At 38.2% G+C, this 25,260-nt stretch overlaps 1 protein-coding gene across 3 annotated transcripts in view; it reads left to right on the plus strand.

The window, feature by feature from the left end:
- Positions 1-20,985, plus strand: part of plcb3 (phospholipase C, beta 3 (phosphatidylinositol-specific)) — a 66,566-nt gene extending 45,581 nt beyond the window's left edge. The window contains exons 4-34 of one of the 3 annotated variants that reach the window (XM_079421286.1): positions 49-189; positions 474-553; positions 1,478-1,531; positions 1,668-1,740; positions 2,580-2,680; positions 3,082-3,248; positions 3,336-3,482; positions 3,569-3,726; positions 4,101-4,183; positions 4,257-4,341; positions 4,966-5,113; positions 6,944-7,045; positions 7,216-7,295; positions 7,492-7,588; positions 7,752-7,836; positions 8,271-8,395; positions 8,507-8,661; positions 8,782-8,943; positions 9,111-9,210; positions 9,317-9,421; positions 9,697-9,791; positions 10,373-10,505; positions 12,689-12,724; positions 12,845-12,954; positions 14,016-14,125; positions 14,767-14,923; positions 15,036-15,112; positions 15,200-15,289; positions 16,139-16,199; positions 17,042-17,128; positions 17,664-20,985. In XM_079421286.1, the coding sequence (XP_079277412.1) occupies positions 49-189; positions 474-553; positions 1,478-1,531; positions 1,668-1,740; positions 2,580-2,680; positions 3,082-3,248; positions 3,336-3,482; positions 3,569-3,726; positions 4,101-4,183; positions 4,257-4,341; positions 4,966-5,113; positions 6,944-7,045; positions 7,216-7,295; positions 7,492-7,588; positions 7,752-7,836; positions 8,271-8,395; positions 8,507-8,661; positions 8,782-8,943; positions 9,111-9,210; positions 9,317-9,421; positions 9,697-9,791; positions 10,373-10,505; positions 12,689-12,724; positions 12,845-12,954; positions 14,016-14,125; positions 14,767-14,923; positions 15,036-15,112; positions 15,200-15,289; positions 16,139-16,199; positions 17,042-17,128; positions 17,664-17,954 (3,495 nt within the window). In that variant the 3' untranslated portion in view covers positions 17,955-20,985. The remainder of the gene's footprint in view (positions 1-48; positions 190-473; positions 554-1,477; positions 1,532-1,667; positions 1,741-2,579; positions 2,681-3,081; positions 3,249-3,335; positions 3,483-3,568; positions 3,727-4,100; positions 4,184-4,256; positions 4,342-4,965; positions 5,114-6,943; positions 7,046-7,215; positions 7,296-7,491; positions 7,589-7,751; positions 7,837-8,270; positions 8,396-8,506; positions 8,662-8,781; positions 8,944-9,110; positions 9,211-9,316; positions 9,422-9,696; positions 9,792-10,372; positions 10,506-12,688; positions 12,725-12,844; positions 12,955-14,015; positions 14,126-14,766; positions 14,924-15,035; positions 15,113-15,199; positions 15,290-16,138; positions 16,200-17,041; positions 17,129-17,663) is intronic. The other 2 variants (XM_079421287.1, XM_079421288.1) reach the window with 2 other exon arrangements.
- Positions 20,986-25,260: the final 4,275 nt, after the last annotated feature.

Here is a 25,260-nt window from a genome sequence, read left to right on the forward strand (position 1 = left end):
GTTCATATATCAGTGCACGTGGGTGGTAAGGTTTGCCTGTGTTTGTAGGACCAACGTATGCGTGATATTCTGGGTTTGGGCAAAGGAGATAGCAACTCATGCTCAAGCCTGCTAAGTATCGTCTACGGCAATGACCTGGTCAACATCTCCTTCCTCCGCTTCCTAGCTGTGCAGGATGGCTATTGCAAGGTAACCACGACGACAGGCCTGTCACCTAGAGACCATGTCCATGCTATCGCTCCCTCTTTCTGTCTTGTTTTTCCGCTTTCTACCTTTGCAAGTGTGTTCTCTGAATGAACTACATTAGATGACTCTCGTTTGATATTTTCTTCCCTCTCTCTCTTTAAAAGCTTAACGTTGAAGTTTGTTTGATTTATATGAAGTTTGATTGATTTGTAGGATTATCATATTTACATAATAAATGTATGAGCTCATTTACGAACGTTTATTTGGTGTTATGATTGGGTTTCCAGGTGTGGACTGATGAGCTGTTTAAACTTGCCACAAACATACTGTCCCAGAATGCTTCCCGCAACATCTTCTTATTCAAAGCGTGAGTAGTGTGTGTGTGTGTGTGCGTGTGTGTGACTCTGAAGCTGTTGTTTGAGGCCAAGTGACATGTTAGTGTAGCACAAATACAGAAAAAGTGGCCATCCACTTCATTGGTCTTTATATTGCACCGTTGCTTGTGATTAATTCTTTTAATTGATGTTTTTGAAAATGTGACATCTCACAAAGCAACTTTATTTCTTGTCATTGTGACTGTATTTCGCAATTGTGACACTCAATTTAGTTGCAAATGTATATCTTTCAAATGCTACCTTTTCTTTTTCTCTGCGACTTTGTCTTACTGTTGTGGCTTTTGTGGCTCTCGGAATTGCAACCTTGTCTAAAATGAAGACTTGTTGCAGCTTTATTTATAGTAATTGTGACTTATGTGACTTTCTCGCAATTGTGCTTTATAATGTGACCTGTTTTCTCACAATTTGACTTGACTCTTGAATCCTCTCAGCTCAAGCCTTGACTGGACTTGACAAAAGTCGAGCCAGTTTTCATGTAAAACTTTGGGTTTGCCTCAGGGTTGGTTTTGTAATTGATGGTCAGGTTAGTTTACCCAAAAATGAAATTGAAAACGCTGGTCCTCGGTCATGGAAGAAAGGAAGTCCTAAAGACTCGATAATGAGTAAGCGACACAGTTTTTAATTTTGGGTAATCTATTCATGTTAAATCCTCGTCTACAACCAGGATTTGAGGTCAACTCCATACCAGGCAAAATAAAATACCCCTTATTGTCATAGTCTTTTCCTCAGTCTGAGAAAGTGCTGATTGATGTTCTAAGAGTCTGTAGTGTTACTGACATTAAGATTCAGTTAGATGTATGAGTGCAAATAATCAGCATAGACTAATGAGAAAGATTGAGGATAACCAAACCAGTGTGATACGGTCAACTGTCTTTTTTTTGTGTCATTTTTCATAGTTACACCAAGCTGAAGCTGCAGGTAAATCAGGATGGGAGAGTCCCAGTGAAGAAGTGAGTAAACACAATCTGTCTTACTCAAACATAGCTGTGTTTCCAGTTCTTCAGGGCTTTCATTGCTAATTCGCCACTTCTTCTTTCATCATTGCTTTCACTTCTTTTCTTTTTCTTACTCTTTCACTTCTCTTAGCATCCTGAAAATGTTCTCCGATAAGAAACGTGTGGAGATGGCGCTGGAGCACTGCGGTCTGATCAACAGCAGGGTAATCAATCAGTCATGCACCCATCACAAGTTATTACACATTTAACCATTCAGTTTTACCCTTTACTGTCTGTCTGCTGTGATTCCATGTGACATGTTTGTGTCTGTTTTTTTTGTCTCTTTTGTTCTTTCAAAATAAATGCATTGTTTTTCAAGTAACCCACACCCATCATCTCTTTAGTCCAATCTCTTGTTGCATCTCGCTCTGTCTTCACATGTAACATGTTCCTTATCATTTCTTTTTCTTTGCCACTCTATGGTGATCTGCAATCAGGCCTTTTATGGTTCAGTTTCGACACAGAGGAGCTGGTCTTAGATCAGCACATGTCCACATGTTAATCTGTTCACTGTCTTATGCTGCCCTCTGCTGGTTGTACTTCAGCATGAATTGAGAAATTTAAAGAGGCCATATTGTACGCCAGGGGACAATTATCTGTTTAGCATGAGGTGCCTTTAAAAAAAAATTCTAGTCAGTCATTGTACCAATATCAACAACCCCGAAAACGAGCACAATTCACTTCGTAGTGCAGAACAAATGTTGAACTGTGCTGTGCTAGTACTGTCCGGTGTGTAATGCGAAATATGAGTTGTACTGTGGGTCTCATTTCTACATTTTAAATTTTCATAATGTTTGAACTTATATGCCTATATAGTACATCAAAGTCTTTATTTCAACACAAGAAAAATCATATTTTCTTTGTCATTTTCTATTTAAAATACACTGCAGACACATTCACAAATTATGAAAATTTTCCTCTGCTTTCACTTTTAACAATAAGATTCATTTCTTCATTTTCATTCATTCATTTAGTCATTCATTCATTCATTTATTTTCCTCAGGCGGAGAGTATAAAGCCAGATGACTTCACCTGGGAAATGTTCCAGAACTTTCTCAACAAACTTAGTCCCAGACCAGAGGTGGAGCGTATCTTCGTGGAGCTGTGAGTGACAGAATCCAACAGCAATGACAGATCCATTAGCCCCAAATTGCATTTGGACACTTGGCCACATTTATTGATGTATGAATGCTAAAAGAAGAATGTTATTCAATATATTAACCAAATAGCATTTATATTGAAGAAAAATGGCACACTTTCAAGCAACCTTTTCACTAAAAAATTAGAAATACTATTCAAAATAATTAAAAAATGCAACAGTAGTGGAACATGTCCATGTAAAAAGGGTCCAGAAAAACGAAATGCTACTGATGCTTTGATTCTAATACAGTGATATTTATTAAGTGTGTCCAAATATGTCTTGGGGCCACTTTGTCTTAAATATTATGTAAAGATTCTTTGCAAAATGTTTTTGACTCATTTAATTCTTCACTGTGTGTACCCAGTGGCTCCAAAGGGAAGCCCTTCCTGTCTCTGGATCAGCTGATGGACTTTATAAATCGCAAGCAGAGAGATTCTCGACTAAATGAGGTTCTTTACCCACCACTCAAGCGAGATCAAGTCCACCAGCTCATGGAGAGATATGAGACCAACACCAGCCAGCTGAAGAGAGGTACAAATACGCACAAGCACATGCACATTTAGACATGGTGATGATGAGTGTGATGGTGATTTGTTTCACCTGTCCATGCGTGAGCAGATCAGATCTCCCTGATGGGCTTCACAAAGTATCTTGGTGGCGAGGAGAACTCTGTGGTTCCTCCTGAGAGGTTGGACATCATCGATGATATGAACCAACCCCTGTCCCACTATTTCATCAACTCTTCACACAACACGTACCTCACAAGTATGCAAATGCATAAACACTCTCATAGACACAAATATGGTAATAAAGGCACACATGTGACCTCGGTCTGTGGTTTCCCCCTTCAGTGGGTCAGTTGACGGGCCTTTCATCAGTGGAGATGTACAGGCAGGTGTTGCTGACAGGATGCCGCTGTATAGAGCTGGACTGCTGGAAGGGCCGCCCACCTGAAGAAGAGCCAATCATCACGCACGGTTTTACCATGACAACTGAGATATCGTTCAAGGTGTGTTTATGGCCCCACATTTACCATTGTTCTGCAAATTGTCATGGACAAAATACAGTAATTTCAGTAGGAATCCTTGCAATCGGCAATTTTGCAAGATTTCTGTGTGAAGATTTTGCAAAGGGTTCAAGTTGGTCTCATGAATTTGCCTTGTTGACCAACAGAAAGCTGCTTGGTTTGAAAGTAGCTTCTGGTGAGCTGAGCTTCATACATTTCTGCACTATTGACAATAGATAAAGGAACCTTTTTTTGCCTGCAAAATTTCACTGTGACTGCACCTTTGCTGTCAAATGAAAACTGCTTTATTTAAACTGCACACACACTGAACTGCAATGAGAGATATGAGAGTAAAGTTTCAATATTTGCATTTTTAGGAAGTGATCGAGGCCATCGCTGAAAGTGCGTTCAAGACGTCTCCCTACCCTCTCATCCTGTCCTTTGAAAATCATGTGGACTCGTAAGTATAAGTGTGTGCATATTTCTTTTTTTATCCTGTGAATTTTTATCTTGATTATTATATGGTCTTTTAGGGCAAAGCAGCAGGCTAAAATGGCAGAGTACTGTCGCTCTATGTTCGGGGATGCGCTGCTCATTGAACCCCTGGAGAAATATCCGGTGAGTTCTTCAACACCGTAAAAAGGCAAACTTCAATAATTATTCAATAACTATAAAACAAAATTTTAGTTTAATTTTGTGGAATTGTTTTTTGGAGCAAAGTTCTAAATCAATTAATCGATCTATCTGTCTATATATCACCTTAACACTTTCAAAGGTTTTAAAATCATTATAAACTTTCAAGCTAACTTTTCTAAACCCAAGGTCAAAGTTAAACTTATGCTAACTTTACTTGTAGTTAAGGATGGTCTATTATCGAAGGATAAATGTAGACAAGGGTAGTCAGGATCCCAGTAAAAGTGAAGGGGTCTTGGATCATCCTAATGCAGTTTGATTCCAAAGTATTAAATGACTACCAGAAAAAATAATTAAATGAAAGTCTTGCTTTGGCCTGAAAATCATTGAATTATTGTGAAAAAGAGACCAATGCAGTGATATAACAGCTGTGTAGGAAATTGGCTGGCTGGGACAGCCAGTAATTATATAGTTTTTGTCATTACAAAAATATTTGACCATGGAATGCAGTGATTTGGCAATCATAATTAAGAGAATCTTGTAAAAATTGAGAGTAGTCAACTTTTATTTTTAGTATGAGAGTAGATTTTTATGTTTTTGTTTTTACAGCTGGATCCTGGTCAACAACTGCCAAGCCCCCAGGAACTCATGGGGAAGATCTTGATCAAGAACAAGAAGAAACATCAGCACAGGGCCTCTAATGGTGGGAGCATCAGACGCAAGGACGGGGCAGATGAACAGTCCTCACCTTTGAATGGTGTGTACACACGCGACACACCGAAACCTAGCCTGATCCTCTCTAACACAAAAGTGACTGTGATTTGAAATGGTTGCCAATACATCAAAACAATTACAACAATAATTTAAGTATGGATACCATTTCATCACACATTGGGTCCATTCACATGTGTTTTTGCATTTTTAAAAAAGGAAAAAAAAAAAAAAAAAAAAACACCCCACCAGGCATAAGCATAGATCATTTGAGAGAATCAAGGTTAATAAAGGTCATTTTTGCAAATCAACTTGTAAAGTTTTTTGCACAAAAACATGTAAAGTAAATTATAAGCTTTTGTGAAGGATCATGTTAAAATATTTTTTTAGAAAATCCATGTCATGGCCCCTTTAAAGTCTAAACTTGTTTTACCTTGAATGCACATAGTGGAATACAAAAAACATCCTCTGTGTGAACGGTCTCTTAGAGTGCATGTCAGTGGTTTCCTCCATCAGCATTCAGCATTATTGTATTGTCCTGCTTGTTGTCCCAGCAACAGGTGTAATCTGTGATGTCTGATTTGCAATTAAATGGCTCTTTCCAACCAGTTCTTTTAGTGCATAAGTCTCAAACCCATGACGTGAGCTTGAATCAGTCTGAAAGCAAGCTCACACACTGAACAGTGAAGAAAAAATGACGAACCTTTACTGTGAACTGCTTTGTCTTATGTAGTATTACTGTCTTCAACAACCATTTCACATCTGATCTTCTATGATAAAGCATAACATTTTATTTTGGCATCATTTTTATTTCATCACTTATTTTCATGGGCCATTTTATTGCACATCTCTTTCATATCTGCATGATTAGAAAGTTAGCTAATGAACCATATGTCATTTACTCTTCTTTGTCATCATTTGTCAGCATTTACTCTTCTTGACACTTTCTTGGCTGAAAATGATGGCATTTACAACTTTGAAACAATCTGAACTAGGCCTGTCACGATAACAACTACGTTGCCCCAGAAATAATTGTGATAAGCGATATTATTGTCATTTTAAGATCATTTTATGCCACTGAATATATATATATATATATCATAATTCAACAGCATAATAATGCAAGAAGGCCTATACACTTTCAAATGACTTTTAATTCTTAAGAATATTTAGATCATGGAAATTAAGTATCAAAATATTAGATACCTTAAAAAGTTTGAATAAATAGTAAATAAACATTTTCTAACAAAGTGCAAAGTAACAAGAAAAATACACAAAGAACTTGTATGGAGATTTTTCCATCTACAGATTTTTCCCTGACCTTCATTTCTCTGTAAATTTAAGGGTGCTAACTATTGCTGAAAAACACAATCCCTACTTAACCATCAGATGTCCGTATGCACAAAGGCACAGATCCCTAACTAAGGCCATATCTGCAGATGAAACTTTTTTTTTTTTTTTTTTTTTGAAGCATTTTTTAAATCTGAACTAGCACCTCATGACTACATGTATGAGAAGTTGCAAAAGACATAGGCGCAAGTGGAAAGCAAAAAAACATATACACATTATGTAAATATAATGGGCAATATATTGTCACCAAAAATGATTGAGGTCATGTACATGTATTGTGCAATAAGTCGATATATTGATTATTGTGATGAGCCTAATTTGAACACTTGCATTAGCTAGATTTTGCAGCTCAACTGCACTGAAAATGCGTTAGGGTCGCTTTTATTTATAGTTTTCACTCTTTTTGTTGGCTTGAAACTATTCTGGCCCATTCAGTTACAAGCAATTTCATATACACATTATACAATTTTCTGTTTACCGATTTCATTTCACATCCAAACCCATTCAATATGAGATTTGTGTTTAGATTGTCCATTGTCTGATGGGGAGGTGGGCCAGCTCATGTCCAATGGGGACGAGAAGCTTGCAGAGAGGATGGCCAAAGGTCTTGATATCCGCAAGTCTATTGGTGGGTTTGTGCCTAGTTGACATGAGGTCTCAACCAATCAGGATGAACTCTGATGTCACTTAGGCACCAGTATGGAAGTTCATGGTTAATGCATTTATGGTGTGTATTAAATTTTCTGTGTCTGTGTGTGCGTTTTTTTTTTTTTTTTTTTTTTAAATACTAATTTCTAGATCGGGGAGATGGGGATAGTGAAGAAGAGGAGGAAGAGGAACCCATTCCAGATCCAAAGAAACACAACAACACTGATGAGGTAACTTCTGTCAATCTGTTATGTTTGCTATTCTTCTCTCTGTCTCTCTCTCTCACTCTAAAAAATGCTGGGTTAAATACAACCCAGCGCTGGGTAAAATATGGACAAACCCAACCTTCTGGGCAGTAACCCAATCGCTGGGTTGTATCTAACCCAGCATTTTTTAGAGTGACTTTGACGTGTCTCTCTGTTTCAGGGTACTGCATACAGTGAGGTGAACGCTACAGAGGAGATGTCTACGCTGGTCAACTACATAGAACCTGTCAAATTCAAATCCTTTGAGGTGGCAACCAGTGAGTCATGATATCTGTTACTATGCTGTGTATTTTATGTCTGAATGTACTGTGTTGACCAAGTAGAAGCCAGGACAGAATTATCTGTCCACTTCACAAAGTCATTGTTTAGTCTGTCATGTGTCTAGCAGAATTTAACTTTGATCCTTCTATCTTTTTTCAGAGAGGAATAAGTATTTTGAGATGTCATCTTTTGTGGAGACCAAAGGCATGGACACATTAAAGAACTCTCCCAGCGAGTTTGTTGAGTATCCTTCACCAGCCTTAGTCAGCAGATAATGACTGCATTCCAGTTTAACTACATGTAATATCTCCTAAAAGTATGTGAAGACAAATTATTGTAAGTAGCAGTAGAGAAGGCAAGTTTTGGTACATACTACCATGTCATAATAGCGTCTTTTTGTGCAGTTACGCACATCATGTCAATGTAAACTGGCCTGTCAATCATATACAATCCACATTTCAGTTAATTTATTTATACTACTCAACAATTCTTCCTACCATATTGTAGGTATAGTATTGCACATCTTCAGTGTTTTCTAGTTTTAGACTGGATATCACTAGTGGAAATATACGAATCAGGACACAGTCATAGTTTTAGTTATATATGTTTGGTGTGTACGTGTTTGCGCTTTTATATTCAAGTAATGTTGTTCTTCCTGAGCAAAATGTCTGTATTCAGATACAATAAAAAGCAGCTGAGTCGGATCTACCCCAAAGGGACTCGTGTGGACTCTAGTAACTATATGCCACAGCTCTTCTGGAACGTGGGTTGCCAAATGGTGGCGCTAAACTTCCAAACTCTCGGTCAGCTATGCAAACAGTCTTCTTCCTTCTGTCTAGTTGTTTTTTCTATATTTGTATATATTTTAGGAGCCTTGAAAATCTTTAAATAAGCTTACTACTTCTCTGTCTCAGACTTGCCGATGCAGCTGAACATGGGGGTGTTTGAATATAACGGCAACTGTGGTTATCTGCTGAAGCCAGAGTTCATGAGACGCACAGACAAACACTTTGACCCCTTTACTATGGACATTGTGGATGGCATCGTGGCCAACACGGTTAAAATCAAGGTATTTTGTGCACATGTAGAATGCTGTTTAAAGATATAGTAATAGTCAGCTATTTTACTTTGTAATTTCAAATTAATATGCACAATCATGTCATTTCTCACTTTTCCCTCGCATACATAGATCATCTCAGGTCAGTTTCTGAACGATAAGAAGGTTGGTGTTTACGTGGAGGTGGACATGTTTGGACTTCCGGCAGACACTAAAAGGAAATATCGAACAAAAACTTCTAACAACAACTCTCTGGACCCAGTCTGGGATGATGAAACCTTTGTGTTCAGCAAGGTAACAAATGAAAAGTCTGTCATGTGTCTAGCAGAATTTAACTTTGATCCAAAAGAAAAGTTTGTCCTAAAATGACAATTCTGTCATGCATAAAATTGTGAAGCTGTTTAATACTCTACTAGTCTACTTTTTTTTTTTTTAAATGCTGTTAATTTCTATCTTTCTAGGTGGTGTTGCCCACCCTTGCGTCTCTGCGAGTAGCAGTGTATGAAGAAAACGGAAAGTTTATTGGCCATCGCATCTTGCCAGTATCGGCATTGCGCCCAGGTTTGTGCCAGTACGAGGCAGTCATCTAACAGACTTGTTAGTGTGATACTGTACTAAATATCTACAGTCTACATCTGCTATATGTGTGTGTTTATGTGTCTATTAGGATATCACTACATCTGTCTGAAGAATGAGCTGAACCAGCCGCTCATGCTGCCATCCCTACTTGTGTACACGGAGGCACAAGACTACATTCCCAATGAACACCAAGGTAGGAGAGGTTTCTTTGGGACTATGAATACCATGACAATGAGTTTATAATCTGCTACATTGATGTACTGTAATATTAGCAGCTGGTCAAATATATTGCCGTGCAAATACAAATGTTTGTGTATATATATTTTAATAAAACAAAATGTTAAAATAATTCACCCAGAGTATAATTCAAACCAGCAGTCTTTCAGTTATAAGTCCCGATCTTTGCCCTCTGTACCACTCGTTATCGTCTTACTCTTGTCCCTCTGTCTTCCTCTTGTTTTTGTGTAGAGTATGCAGAGGCTCTGACGAACCCCATCAAACATCTCTCTCTGCTGGTCCAGAGAGAAAGGCAGCTATTGGCACTTATGGAGGATCTCACTGAGGTCAGTTACTCCTTTCGACTTTACCTTAGATAGGTATCTATCATTTAGTAAATATCTTGCAGTAGCCTAAATAAAATTCTGGTAATAGTGACTTTTGTCCAATTTGAATTTCTGCAGCCAACCAATCCCCTTAGTGATCTCCCATTTGAACTTACAGTCCACCCTAAAATGAAACCAATAAATCTTCATTTGCACATCTTTGTCATTCCAAACTTTTGTTTTTGTTGTTCATTGATAATCCTGATATCCAAGGCTTCCTTCATCAATATTCAGTCCTATTCCTCAGCAGATCATTCTTTTGACTCATATATTTTCAATTAATCAGTTGATCGAGTTTATTATTGTGCATGTGATGCTTTTATGGTACTTTAGCATATTTTTCGAATCTTGAAAGCTCCAGTTCCCATTCATTATAACTACATTAAAAAGTGACATGTATTCTTCATTGTTTCTCCTTAATGGGTTTGGAATAAATTAGTTTTGGGTGAGCTGTTCCTATTACTATTACATCACTGTACATGAACTAACTATCTTGTAGATATTTCAGCCATTAAGTGAATACATACTTTGTGTGTCTACAGGGTGGACCTTTAAAACAAGATGAAGGAGACAAGTTTGACACTGGCTGCTTGACCTCTGTTGACCCTATTTGCCCTCTACCATCTCCAACACATCCTTCTGTACTCAATGAGGTCATGAACCCTCCTGCATCAGGTTTGGTCTCACCTCAGAAACAGTCACTGTTTTTCCTGCTGTCTTGCTCACGCTCATTCCAACCCCCCACCCCCATTTTTGCGTTTTGGCCATAATGTTTCAGTCATTTCATTTCTGTACTGATGTCTATTAGAGGTATAGTGGTTCTCTACCAAAAGAGATTTATTTAAAAAAATTTTTACAAAGACATTTGGTGTGACAACTTGCACTAATGCACAGTGCAAGGTTCATCTGTGTCAATTTTTGCATCCGTGCGTCACTCTACAAGCCCAAAGACTTCACAGTGCTGTCGACTACAGAAACAAAGCATAGCAGAAGACGTTTGATTATCTTCTTGAATCGGCAGCATGGTTAAGAGCGGACAACCATTTATAAGCTTTTATAAATGGCTTTTATAGGGAATTCCCTTTTAAATTTAGTTCTCATGTCATGTTATATGAATAAAAAAAAAAAATATTATGAAGTTTTTGGATCTCTAGAATTATTTATTTTTTAGATTAGATTAGATTCAACTTTATTGTCATTGCACATGTAAGGTACAGGGCAACGAAATGCAGTTAGCATCTAACCAGAAGTGCAATAAGCAGAGGTACAGGATATACAGTGCCTACAATGTGTTACATACGTACAGAATATACAGATAAGGCAGTAGTACTATGGACATAATTTACAAATTTTTAAATACTATCAGTATGATATACAGATGGGTGATATGAACATACTATACAGATGGATTGTACAGTAAATGTATGTACACTCTGAGCAAAAACTATGAATATAATTACAAATGGATATGAATAAGCTATACATTAAGATATATAAACACTAGTGCAATGAACATTGAAAGTGCATAGAAATAAAAATTTCCAGTGCATAGTACTCAGTGTGTGGATGTTTTTTAACCGATTTTAATGATGGGGAGGGGTGAAGAGTTTGTGGTGGTGTGTGAGGGGGGTATCATTGGGCAGAGTTTAGTAGGGAAACAGCTGTAGGGAAAAAGCTGTTCCTGAGCCTGCTTGTCCTTGATCGGAGGCTCCTGAAGCGCCTCCCAGAAGGCAGTAAGTTAAACAGTCTATGGTCAGGGTGAGAGGAGTCCTTAAGAATGCCGCGAGCTCGACGTAAACAGCGTTTTCTCTGGACGTCCTCAATGGCAGGAAGTGGTGTCCCTGTGATGCGTTGGGCGGTTTTCACCACCCTCTGCAGTGCCTTGCGGTCAGCAACTGTGCAGTTCCCATACCAGACTATGATGCAGTTGGTCAGGATGCTTTCAATTGCACACCGGTAGACGTTCCGCTGGATGATTGGAGACAGGTGGTTCTTCAGTGTCCTAAGAAAGAAGAGGCGTTGGTGAGCCTTCTTGACTAGGTTTATTTATGGCAGTTAGTTTAATTTATCAGCAAGTGAGTCATGGTTAAACTTAAACTTCATCATGTTCACCAAGTGCAAGATGGAGCGCATCAGAAAGGAGTATAGTGTTATTTACTGAAATGTATTTTTAAAATATACACATTTCTTTTTGGACTTCAAAATTTATCTTGATCTTTTTTTTTTTTTTTTTTTTTTTTTTTTCTGATAAACATTAAATGCACTGAAATAAAATAGAGCCCCCTACATTTACAAAATAAATAAATCAATATGTTAACACTGTTAACATATTTTGTGTTATTGTTTTGTTCTGTTCAACTGACCTTTTTTGGGTAATGTTTAAAGTGCTCTCTGCAATGTATGTTTTTATTTATTTTTTACATATTTTTTATTTTTATTTAATAAAAATGTTTACTTAGTTTGAAAAGAGAAGTTTTTTTGTTTGTTTTTTTTAGTGTGTAAAATTTGTTTTATTTTGATTGTGCTTGTACAGCACTTTGGTAAACAAATGTCGTTTTAAAAAAGCGCGTTCTAAATAAACTTTGATTTGATTAGCATTTCAAAACAGTTTTTTTTTTAAGTTAAGGCAAACTGTTACCAAGTGCTAGTGAATTCTAGTGAAAATTTCTAATGAAAATTTCTAATTAAGAATACACCCCCCCCCCCCCCCCCCCCACTCTCAAACTAAACTGTACCAAAACAGTGACCTCAAAACAGCAATACGTACTGAACCGTGAACCGTTATACCTCTGTCTACTTGTGAATATGCATGTCATGTCCATTAAGTGACCTGAGTGTTTGTGTGTAATATATTTTAGGCCAAAAAGAAGATTTAATCAACAATATTCTTAAAGGTAAGATTCACTCACCCTCATCTAACCATTGTACACTCATCTTCATCAGCCCTCTTCGTAGTGCTGAGTGAGAGGTGTTGCAGATCACGGACAAGCTTTGTATCTGTTTGTGTTTTGCAGTAATCGAACCTCAGTCTATTGATGAGCTCAAACAGCACAACTCCTACCTGAAGCTGTTGAAGAAGCAATGCAAGGAACTCAAGGAGCTGAAAAAGAAACATCTCAAAAAGGTCAAAAGCACTCTATTCTTGCAACACCACTTGCAGTTATGTAGGGAATGTACCGTCATGGTCACATTTAACCAGATAATATGCACGTATAATTTTGCCTAGATAAAAAAAGAAGTTCAGTTCTTCAAAACCAGCTTTGATGTTTGGTTGAGAGAGCCTGGATGGAAAGGGTGTTTTAGCATATTGCCAGGCATTGCTAGTATGTTTGAACATGCACTGTAGCGAGCATGTCTTATTTGATAGGCTTTGCTTGTGGTAAATAGACCGATCAATCCAAAGGACCTTTTTCACATTTCTGGGTTTCTCAGCAGCGGAAGCCATCATAGTTGGGTTAACTTTGAGAGCAGTGAATGGGAGAGTACCACAAACATTTTTTGCATTCCCATTTGCTCAAATAGCTGAAGAAAAACTCCATGATATTGTTTTCATAACTTTCAAAAAATGGAAAAAAAATTGAGTGACTGATAATGGCAGTCAGAAGAGAGAATTTACCGTCCCTCCCATAGATGCTGCAGTAGAAACACCCTCGCATTAGCATTAACTAGTTTTTTTGTCATTTGAGCAAAGTTGATATAATACAAAGTATAGTGTTATAAATGTACATACATCTTTTTAAAAATAAAAATCTAAAAAACTTTACGATTTACGATGCCGATGACCATTGAAACGCACCATCACAGTCTTGTGAAAAGGGTCCTTGGCTTGGACATATTTGCTGTTGTTTGGCAATATTGTTCAGGCAGAATCCAGTCATTTTGTATGATAGATAGCAATGGTGTTAGTAGATTTCCTGAGCTGTATGGCTATTTGAAGGTCAGATCGTTTGCTAAAGTAATATAGTATGTTAAAACCCTCAAGACCTGGAATGACTTTATAACCATGCAGTTTTCGAAAATGAATCAACACGTTGAAACATCATCAGCCAATATGTATCGAGCAGTCAACAGTGCTGTGGCATAAGAATGGCGAACTTATATCAGAGCCATAGCGTTCTGACAAATGCTGCAACTATGCTAGTCTCTTTTCAACAATAACTTAAAGAATGTGTTTTTGTGTTTCAGGTGTGGGCTCTCAGTAAGGAACAAAGGACTCGCTGTGGTCAGCTGAACTCTGACCTCCAGAGGAAACGGAGTCAGATGGAGAAGCGTCTGCGCTCCAGTCTGAAGAAAAAGTGAGGACATTTAGATTCAACATTAACCGTTTGACCTTCATTAATGTTGGCTAGGTGGATATTGTGCTTGAGTGCTGTAATTCATACAATGATCATAGAGAGATCAAGAAGTCAGGAGCTCAGAGTGGTAAAGCAGCCAAACTGAAATGAATATTCAGTTCTCATGAGGAACATTGCGTTTAGCAGAGAATAATGGAAGTGGAGAATGGACTCTGATGGATATTTTACATTTGTTTAAAGCAAGGAGCGATACCAATGGTTAAACACAGACTGCTTTATTTCATTATAAGTTGTATGAGAAGCCAGATACTCTGACCTTTTCATAGAACATCTGATCTTTTGAACTGTTTTCAAATGCCCACTGTCAAAAATTTGCTTATTTTATTAGTGACCTAGATATAGTGTCAAATCAGAAAAATTGCTACATTTTACAGCAGAACCTTTCTTCGTTTACATTGGTCAAAATTCTTTAACTTTGTTCATTTCCAGGGTCAAATCATATTTTGAAGAAAAATGAAAAATTCCCAAAAAATGAAACCTCAGTGTCAAAAAGGTTGCTAGCCTTTCGTTAAAAGAACATTGGAGACTGTTCGCTTTGAATGATCTATTATTAAATAGATGTTTGCTATTTGTGTGTGCAGTGGGTCAGAGGAGAGTCAGAGGGAATTGAACGATCTGGATCTTGAGGTGCAGAAACGGATGGACCAGTTCAAAGAGGAGCAGATGCAGGAGCTGCTTATGCTTAGACAGACACAACTTCAGACAGAGAAAGAGGCTAAACAATTCCACCTCAAAGAGGTATGACACAACAATAGCCCAAAGACACAGCGATCGCATCTGCTCTGTAAGGCACTACACACACACACTGCTAAAAATGTGTATTCTTTGTGACTCTGTGCTTCTGTATCAGGCCAATCAGAAACTGAGGGAAATCGCCCAAGAATGCCAAGCAGCCCAGATCAAGAAGCTCAAGGATGCGTGTGACAAGTGAGGAACTTTTTTCTGTGTTTTTGTGTTTGAGGTGCATTTGTGTGTTTGTGGACACGTGCTAAAATGTCACATTTCTACCCACAGAGAGAAGAAAGAGTTACAGAAGATTCTGGACAGGAAGAGGCTGAACAGCATCATTGAGGCCAAGAAAGCAGAAAAGGACAAGGCTGAGGCGTGAGTAATAGTTTTTCTTATCTCAAGGACAGTGACAGTCTAGGGTTAAAAGGCTAGTCTGACCAAAATAAAAATTCTGTCATAATTCAGTCAACCTCTTATCATTCCATACTCAGAAAGATTGCTTTATTCTGCCGAAAACAAAAGAAGATATTTTAAAGAATGTGGGTAGCAAGCAGTTTTGAGTGACCATTGTCCATACAGTGAAAATCATAAAAAATCTTATCTTGATTCGTGTTTTAAAGAAGAAAGTAAGTCTTACAGGTTTGAAACAACATGAGGGTGAGTAAATGATGAAAGCATTTTCATTTTGGGGCAAACTAAACTTTTAAGTGGCTTGTCTCAGTAGCACAATGGATGCTGAGGATAAATGCAAATGAAATACTAGTGACCTGTGAATGGATTGTAAGGAATGGACTCTACCTGCCTTCAAGGGGATAGTTCACCTAAAAATGAAAATCATCATCATCCTCACCCTCATGTCTCACTGTTGATTTGGACCCCACTGACTTTCATTATGTAGACAAATACAGTTCCCATCCCCATTTTTTTTTTTTTTTTTTTTTTCTTTTAAGAACAATCTGACCTACATCTTAATCAGACATGTTATAAGATGCCTCGGGATATCTGATAAAGCAGCCATATTTCTTATTGTCCTATTATGGAAACTGTCAGATAAAATGAAAGGGAGAAATGAGTGAAATGGTGAAATGAGACCATTTGTGCATGTGCTGCTGAGGCTCATCAAGCCATTAACATCACTGGAAACTTTGGAAAAGGTCAGCGCCGCTCTCAGCACCTCAGTGGTAGTGTACAGTGAATGTAACCTTCTGTCATTTTCTCACTCAGCAGGGAGCTGAATGAGATCAATAGGAAACATATCAATGACTCAGTCAGCTTAATCCGTCAGGTGAGTAGAGTTGTGGAAAAGTTTATGAATTTAGTGTTATGTAAATATCTCTTTTTAGACAATCATTAAGCCTTGTCCTAATTAGGTGCCACTCAAGTTTTCATCGTCAGGTTTTTTTCAGTTTTTCCTGTATGTACTGAATGCATAAAGGCCATGACAAGCTGAACAGACGTCAAAGAACTAGTGGTGACGCCATTGTAGGGTTGGCTTGATACCACAATTTTGGCTTTGGTCCAATACCAGAATCTAATATCTTTGTATTTATACCATATGTGACACACAAGCAGCCTCAAAAGAACTGAATTAAAAACTATTTTTATTAAAAACGCTGCATGAAACTACATTAATAAATGTGTTGCTTGTTCAGATGCACAATGAATAGTGTTTTGAACGTCATCACAATTTCTACTTCTCTTGATTTACTAAGCATAATCATCTGAGATATTATCTTCTTGTGGTCTGGCACCTTAAGCTGAGCAGCCAGTTAGATTGGTGTCTTCCGACATGCTTGTCTGAAAAGCCACCTAGGTGGGTCTGACTAGTGCTAGAGGTGTGGAACACTGCACAAAAACTCGATGCTTAATGATGGGCAACATTCTCTGACGACAATAAAATCGTAGGCAATCAGTAGATATTAGATGCTTCTGAGTGGTCCTACTCCACAAAGCTGTCTAGTAAACAAGCACTTGAATGTCTCATCAATTCTGGATAGAAAAACGCATCGCTTGTGCTCCAAACCTTGTTAGGACAAAGTTTTTCTGAGCCATACCAAATAAAAGTTCAAATAAACAAGGTCAATCTTCCTCATGAATTTCCTTAATTCTTTCTCTCTCTTTTTGTAGCTGGAAGTGTCTCAAGGGAAGCGTCAAGAGAAGTTAAAAGCCCTTCACAAGGACATCCTTCAGAAAATAGAGGAGGAGGTTCCTATGGTCAGTCCATGCACAGATGTATTCTGCCTTCATTCCCTGTTCATTTTCACATTATTTTCTTTTACTGATCAATTCCACTTATTCATGGCAAAAAAAATTTAAAATAAATATCCCTTACAGAAAAGAACTACTGTATATTTTCTGCCATAATACTGCAGTTACAAGAGTTAATGTTTATCATTTGCGCACAATTTCAGTAGCCCCTCACTGCAGAACAAAGATCCAGGGGGCGTGAAGATGGGTGGGTTTAGGGATCAGGGGGTGGAGACGGGTAGCTTTAGGTATATGTAAGGTGGGAGGAGTTGGATCTGGATCCAACTTCGCCCCCTGGATCTTGTTCTGCAATGAGGACCATCTCCACATTTTTAAGGCAGCCAATTTAAACATTCAACAGATTTTAAAAGCGCAATAAGATGCAAAAGAGAACTCCATTCTGTATTTGAACACTCATTATAAATCTTTGACCATATCACCACCCCTAGTTTGAAGATTCCATAAGTTTTTCTTTTTCCTCCTTCCTTCAAATTCTCTGCAGGATCAGGCCCGTCTGGCACGCGACTACGAAATAGAGCTGAAGCGCATGCCAGAAGAGATCTCTCAGTATCTGCAGGAGATCGAGAGCAAAGGCTCTCGTAAAGACACTCTGATGGGACAAGCCAATGACAGCCCCAGCTCCGGCCCCCCTTCTAACTGCAGCACACCCCCTTATTCCTCCCCCAACCACAGCTGGAGCAACATGGCCAATTTATCGTCCTCAATGCTGGACTCCTCCTCCACCTCAAACACTTCCGTCAAGTCAGAGACGGATACTACAGGAGTGTACTAGTGATACTACCGTTCGTTTATTAGTTTTTCTTATTTCTGTCCACAGTGGATTTTAAGAATAGATATAGTATTACTAAAAGTTGTATGCATTTTTTGAGGATTTTTTGTTGTTTTTAGCCTGCATATGTCTGAATCAACTCTGAATCAACATTTTTACTTTCTTTTTAACCAAATTCCTGTTTTAATCCATAAACGCAGTGGGTTTTATCTAGCTTTAATAATGTGTTCATACTACCACCTGTATGCAAGATACCTGTGGAAACCGGAGGGATGGGGTTTTCTATTTATTTCGGTTATATATTGTGCACTTTGCAGCTTTTTGGGTAGTGCAGCGAGTTGTCCTAAAGGTGGCAGTGTAAATTTGGCAATGAATTCTGGCGCTGTGATGCTAGGCTCATAGGCTTAGTCTTAAAGGTACGTGTTTACATAATAATGCACAGATGGACTATTGCTTGCGCACCTCTAACACAATTCATTTCACCACAGCAACGAAACATCCGGTCTTGTGAATGTTGATCAGGTCCTGAACACACTGTCTGAAAAATGTGCAAAAATTACACATCTTGTCACTGGGGCAGTACCCTTAAGGGACAACTTTGTGTCTTATCTGCCCCCAAAAAGTGCATATTGGTACCTATTACTACTCGGGTACTAATATGTGCTCTTTTTAAAGTGATAACTTTTAGGGCTAAATAAGATGCCAAATTGACCGTTTGAGGTTTCTGCCCCAGTGACAAGCCGTAGGTCTAAAGATACAATTTTTTGCACATTTTTTTCTGAAAAGTGTATATTGTTTTTTTGGGTCCAATGATGCTAAAATGTTTAAGTGCCTCACATTTACATGTACTTCGCTTGAACTCTCTCACCTAGTTAATGCACTCTAAAATCCCATAATCCCACTCACTCTCTTTCCTATACCTCCCCCGTATCTGCCTCTCTATCGGTTGGTTTAATCTAATCTAATCTAATCCGGATTCTGTGTAATTGGCATTGATCCCGCATCTCAAACTGTCTGAAATCCAGTGATGTCTAGGAAACTTCATGCCAAACCCTGTTGAATCTTCTCACGTTTTGGGTGCAGTGTCAGGAACGCTGTGCACAAATCCCCTGTCGGTTTTTATCAGGGTCTATTCAGAGTCATGTTGCATAATATGCAGCAAAGCAGAGCATATGAGATGAGTTTTTAATGTGAGATTGAAGCAAGACTTTTACAGCTTAGCTCTGATCACCACAATCCAGGGCTTTTTTTAATCCATTAAAATGTATGATGTTTGGATTTTGCTTTCTCGTACTGTAATCTGGTCTGCTGTCGCCCCCACTTCCTGTTTACTTTCATATATTTGGTCAGTTTATTTTTAGTTCTATGTCCATGTGCGTCTTTTCCCCACCTTTTTCATTCTCTTTGTGTCTCTCAGGGCTTCGCGGCGTAATATTAAGGCAGTTGGAGCTGAGCGAGCATCATTCACACTGGTGTGCTTGGTGCATAATGATCTCAATGGAAGCACTTTGAGAAAGACAATGATTACAGCACTTATGATTATCAAACAATTACATTTGCTGAGCGAGTAACATAAAATGCATCATGGACATGACGGTTCTTCTGCATGCTTGGATGATAATATTTCCCAGTGTAATTTACAAAGTGTGTGTGTTTGTATGTGTGAGTTAAGCGCTGGCTGTGAGAATGAACACTGCACAGTAGAGTTTAGAAGGCCAGAAGCCAAAAGGGCTGAAATGAGATGAGATGGACAACACTATCGTTTGCTATGAGAAGTGCGCGTGAGTTTGTGACTCAGCCCATATCGTGTGTTCATATGTTAAGACGATAGCTTTATTTACTCGTATGAACAGGGATAAATGGTACTTGCATGTAAACATATCCTCTCTCCGTGTCTCATTATCTTTGGAGAGGGACATTAGTGTTGTACATACTACCAGGAAATATTAATGTGTGTATTTCAGTCGAAACCACATAAGAGTTTATATCCATATACATATAATTCATTCCATTTTAGACATAAATGAATTTTACTACTGACTAGAGGAGAAGTTGAGGGTGACGTCTGTGTTTTTGCTTGCATCTTAGGCTGATCTAGTGTCCCAACAACACACACACTATACAGTCAACCTAAGCACCATTCAGCTGTCTTCTGCTGCCGGTCCGGCATTTGATTTCTTGAGGTGAAGGTGTTTTTTTTTTTTTTTCCTGCGAAACACCCAAATACTTTATGGCCTGAACTTTATTTTATATTGTGTGTGTGAGACACTTTATGATTGTCTTTATGATTTATGATTCTTTACAGTGACATGATTCTGTATTGTGCCTATGTTATATCACATTATGGTTCTGTTTTGTGTATAGAATGTAGTAATGGTTGAATGGCGCTATTTTATCATTTAAAAACCCAACAATTCCTTTTTTGTATTCATGTAATTTAGAAATCCACTTTTTAGTATTTTAAAATGGGACAAAATTCAGGTGGTTGTTCTGATTTAGAATTTTCTTTTGATTTTAGCACCTTTTATTATTATTTTATTAATGCTTGCAAAGCATGTCCTATAAATTGACTTTGTTGTTGGTACAGGTTTTTTTCTTCTTCTTCTTCTTCTTTCAAAGCAGACATTAGCATGCTAATTTCAGTCTATAATCAGACATCCTCAGGGGCCAAGCCAGGCTGGTCCATCACACATGTGGGCCAAACTGAGTGATGCTGGTGTGTGTACTGAAATCAGTGAAGACTGCAGTCAGACTTTAAGGGACAAAACATGCTTACCCAAGGGCTAACTTCTGCTCGGCCTCAGTTACAGCTTTAAAGTACATATCTTACAGTTTCATGAGTTCATAGTTTGTCTCTCTCTCTCTGCATGCATGTCTCTTTATTACCTTCCTACTGAAACACTCTTTTGTTAACACTGTATGTAGATAATGTACTGGTCTGCCTTGTTTAAAGGGAAAATTATTACTCTGGATGTAATTTTTATTGCCTCGATAAAGAATATAACTGTACATTCAATAAATACAGAGCATTGTCAAAAATACATTGCTTGTGCTTCCCTTTTTCAGTTCTCCTTTAATAGCATGAGAACAAGTTCTCCGATTGTGAAATGGATTTGTTAAATGAAAGACCGATTACGTGACATGATGAAGGTGTGAGATCTTCAGATATGAAAATCCGTTCTCACTTTACTAGACCCTTCTAAACATTTTATTCTACATGTCAAAAATGCATGGTTGTGTGAATATGGTCACACTTTGGGGACCAATTCTCACTATTAACTACAATGTTTGCTTCAGTAAACTCTTTATTTGCTGCTGCTCACTAGTTTGTAAGGTAGTTGTTAAATGTAGGTAGGGTAGGATTAAGGAATTATGGTCATGCAGAATAGGGCATTAATATGTGCTTTATAAGTACCGATAAACAGCAAGTATGCTAGTAATATGCATGCTAATATGCAACTAGTTTATAGTGAGAATTGATCCCTGAACTAAAGTGTTATCAATAATTTTTTGTGTCTTTGGTTATAAGTGATGAGTCCAGTTTTGACCCTTAGAAACAAAAGCACAACACCCTTGAAAAATGAGCCTCGACGCACCAGTATTTAACAATTTTTTTTGTTTTATTATAATTTTTTATTTTTGTATGAGAATAGTACAAAACTTAGTAAAAGTTTGGCACTTGTTAAGTGTGCAAAGTTCTTAAAACTGAAGACAAAATTTGATCACCGTCTGGTGGCTGGCTGCAGTTTTGATCATTAATGCCCTCTTCATGTAAACCAATGGGACATAAGCAAATGCTAAACAACCTAATTTCCATTTCCATATTTTTTTTTTCTCAGAGATGGTCTCCATCAGTTCGTATCACACTGGTGCATGTTCGAGTTTGTTTTTCTAATAAGTTTGATCACTACCGCGCAGACTCCAAATGCCATCATCGACAGCTGGATCATTGAAGAACTGGAGATGCATTGTCCTTTTTTTTTTTTTTTTTTTTTTTTTTTTTTTAACAATCTATGGCACTTGCTATGTGAACATACACGCACACACAAAAACATTTGTCACACTTGTGCTGAAAATGACTGCAGTCTCACATTGAGCTCTGACTCTGATTTTCACAGAGTTAGAGTAGCCTATAAAATGTCTTTGTGTTTTTATATATATATATATATATATATATATATATATATATATATACAGTGCCCTCCAAAAGTATTGGAACAGTAAAGACAAAATTGCTCTGTTGGCTGTGGAGTCAAGACATTTGCAAATATGATTAAAAGATGAATATGAGACAAAACTACAGAATGTCACATTTTATTATTAGCCATTTCAACACACATGTTTTACCAAATAAAAAGATCAACACTTTTAGAGTTTCTTCCCTCTATCTGATGTGAGCATAAGTATTGGAACAGTTGCCTCACAGGTCTTTCTAAGTGATCAGCTGTGTCCTGATGCATTAATTCTTCAGTATGCATGAGTATGAATATGCATGAGTATGAATATGCATGTAATTCTTGACTGTGGAGTCAAGAATTTGTAAATGTCTTGACTCCACAGCCAACAGAGCAATTTTGTCTTTACTGTTCCAATACTTTTGGAGGGCACTGTGTGTGTGTGTGTGTGTGTGTGTGTGTGTGTGTATACACTCACCTAAAGGATTATTAGGAACACCATACTAATACTGTGTTTGACCTTAATTCTACGTGGCATTGATTCAACAAGGTGCTGAAAGCATTCTTTAGAAATGTTGGCCCATATTGATAGGATAGCATCTTGCAGTTGATGGAGATTTGTGGGATGCACATCCAGGGCACGAAGCTTCCGTTCCACCACATCCCAAAGATGCTCTATTGGGTTGAGATCTGGTGACTGTGGGGGCCATTTTAGTACAGTGAACTCATTGTCATGTTCAAGAAACCAATTTGAAATGATTCAAGCTTTGTGACATGGTGCATTATCCTGCTGGAAGTAGCCATCAGAGGATGGGTACATGGTGGTCATAAAGGGATGGACATGGTCAGAAACAATGCTCAGGTAGGCCGTAGCATTTAAACGATGCCCAATTGGCACTAAGGGGCCTAAAGTGTGCCAAGAAAACATCCCCCACACCATTACACCACCACCACCAGCCTGCACAGTGGTAACAAGGCATGATGGATCCATGTTCTCATTCGCCAAATTTACTCCAAATTCTGACTCTACCATCTGAATGTCTCAACAGAAATCGAGACTCATAGTGAAGTGACATTCAGCCAAGTATGGTGACCCATACTCGGAATTCGTGCTCTGCATTTAACCCATCCAACGTGCACACACACAGCAGTGAACACACACACACACCGCGAATATACACCCGGAGCAGTGGGCAGCCATTTTATGCTGCAGCGCCCGGGGAGCAGTTGGGGGTTCGGTGCCTTGCTCAAGGGCACCTCAGTCGTGGTATTGAGGGTGGAGAGAGCGCTGGACATTCACTCCCCCCACCTACAATCCCTGCCGGCCCGAGACTCGAACCCGCAACCTTTGGATTACAAGTCCGACTCTCTAACCATTAGGCCAAGACTTCCCCCCAGACCAGGCAACATTTTTCCAGTCTTCAACCGTCCAATTTTGGTGAGCTCGTGCAAATTGTAGCCTCTTTTTCCTATTTGTAGTGGAGATGAGTGGTACCCGGTGGGGTCTTCTGCTGTTGTAGCCCATCCGCCTCAAGGTTGTACGTGTTGTGGCTTCACAAATGCTTTGCTGCATACCTCGGTTGTAACGAGTGGTTATTTCAGTCAAAGTTGCTCTTCTATCAGCTTGAATCAGTCGGCCCATTCTCCTCTGATCTCTAACATCAACAAGGCATTTTCGCCCACAGGACTGCCGCATACTGGATGTTTTTCCCTTTTCACACCATTCTTTGTAAACCCTAGAAATGGTTGTGCGTGAAAATCCCAGTAACTGAGCAGATTGTGAAATACTCAGACCGGCCCGTCTGGCACCAACAACCATGCCACGCTCAAAATTGCTTAAATCACCTTTCTTTCCCATTCTGACATTCAGTTTGGAGTTCAGGAGATTGTCTTGACCAGGACCACACCCCTAAATGCATTGAAGCAACTGCCATGTGATTGGTTGATTAGATAATTGCATTAATGAGAAATTGAACAGGTGTTCCTAATAATCCTTTAGGTGAGTGTATATATACAATATAAAAAAAACTTGAAATTCTAAACTATTCAACCCTTTTTTTACTTTACATATCCTGCCAAGTGTCTGCTTTAAAAACAGACCGAACTTAAGAACATCAATTAATTATAATTAATAGAACTTTAATTTCATTAAAACATTACAACTTTTAAATCCCCCCATCTGTACACCAGGGTGTTGCCTGCATAAAGTATCCCGATGTTGAATATTATTGCTATACAGTGATTGCTTATAGATTCTAGTCTATTGTTGTATGACACTGCTTTGAAGAGTTAATACTTTCTCAGTTGTCTTCTAATGGTTTATTTTGCAAGGCATCTGTGAAACATGATTTTCAGAGTAACCTTTGTGACATTTTTGTTACTGCAGTTTTACCGTAGAGTTTGAGATGGAAGTGGCGATTTGTCTCCTTTTAGAGCAACTGTTCAAAATATGGACAATAACTATGAGGCTTATGAAAGCGCCTGAGAGATGAATGCAAGTCCTAGGACCCTTCAATAGCTTCTAAGTACACAAGCCTCTCCTGTCTTCTTTATTTGAAGATAGTGACAGTAAAAAGGGCCTGTTTCCTTTGATATACAGCTTTGCAAGGCTTGTTTTTGTGATGGTACAATGATGTTGCAAAAATGCTGCTTGGAGCTCTATTTTTGAGTTTAGCTTGTAGCATAAATCAGACATTTAACACGCATAAAAAAATGTGGGTACAAATTTGGGATTTGTTTAAAATAAGACAGTTCTACAACATTAGGTCAAACCAAACCATGAAAACGAGTCAATCTTTAATGTCCATTATTTTACATGGTGGGAGACTGTCAGTGCAAACGTTTCTATTTAGCTGTTTTCTTATTTAATACAGTAATATTCATTACAAATTATATTATTATAACTTAGTCAAAACATTCACTTGTATATTGCAATGTCTTGGTATGTTATTGTAATGTTGCTTTCATGACAGCAAACCTCAAGCTGCATAACCTGATGTTCTCCAGCATGATCTGAGACGTTCTAAAGAGCATCTTGTGCTTCAATGAGAACAGAAACATTTAACATTCTGTACAAAAGATATGCATATTTGCTAACTGAATCTCAAATAAGTTTTGTCATAATGCCTCTTTCA

Source organism: Barbus barbus, assembly GCF_936440315.1.
Source record: "Barbus barbus genome assembly, chromosome: 1".
In the NCBI taxonomy this organism is placed as follows: domain Eukaryota; kingdom Metazoa; phylum Chordata; class Actinopteri; order Cypriniformes; family Cyprinidae; genus Barbus; species Barbus barbus.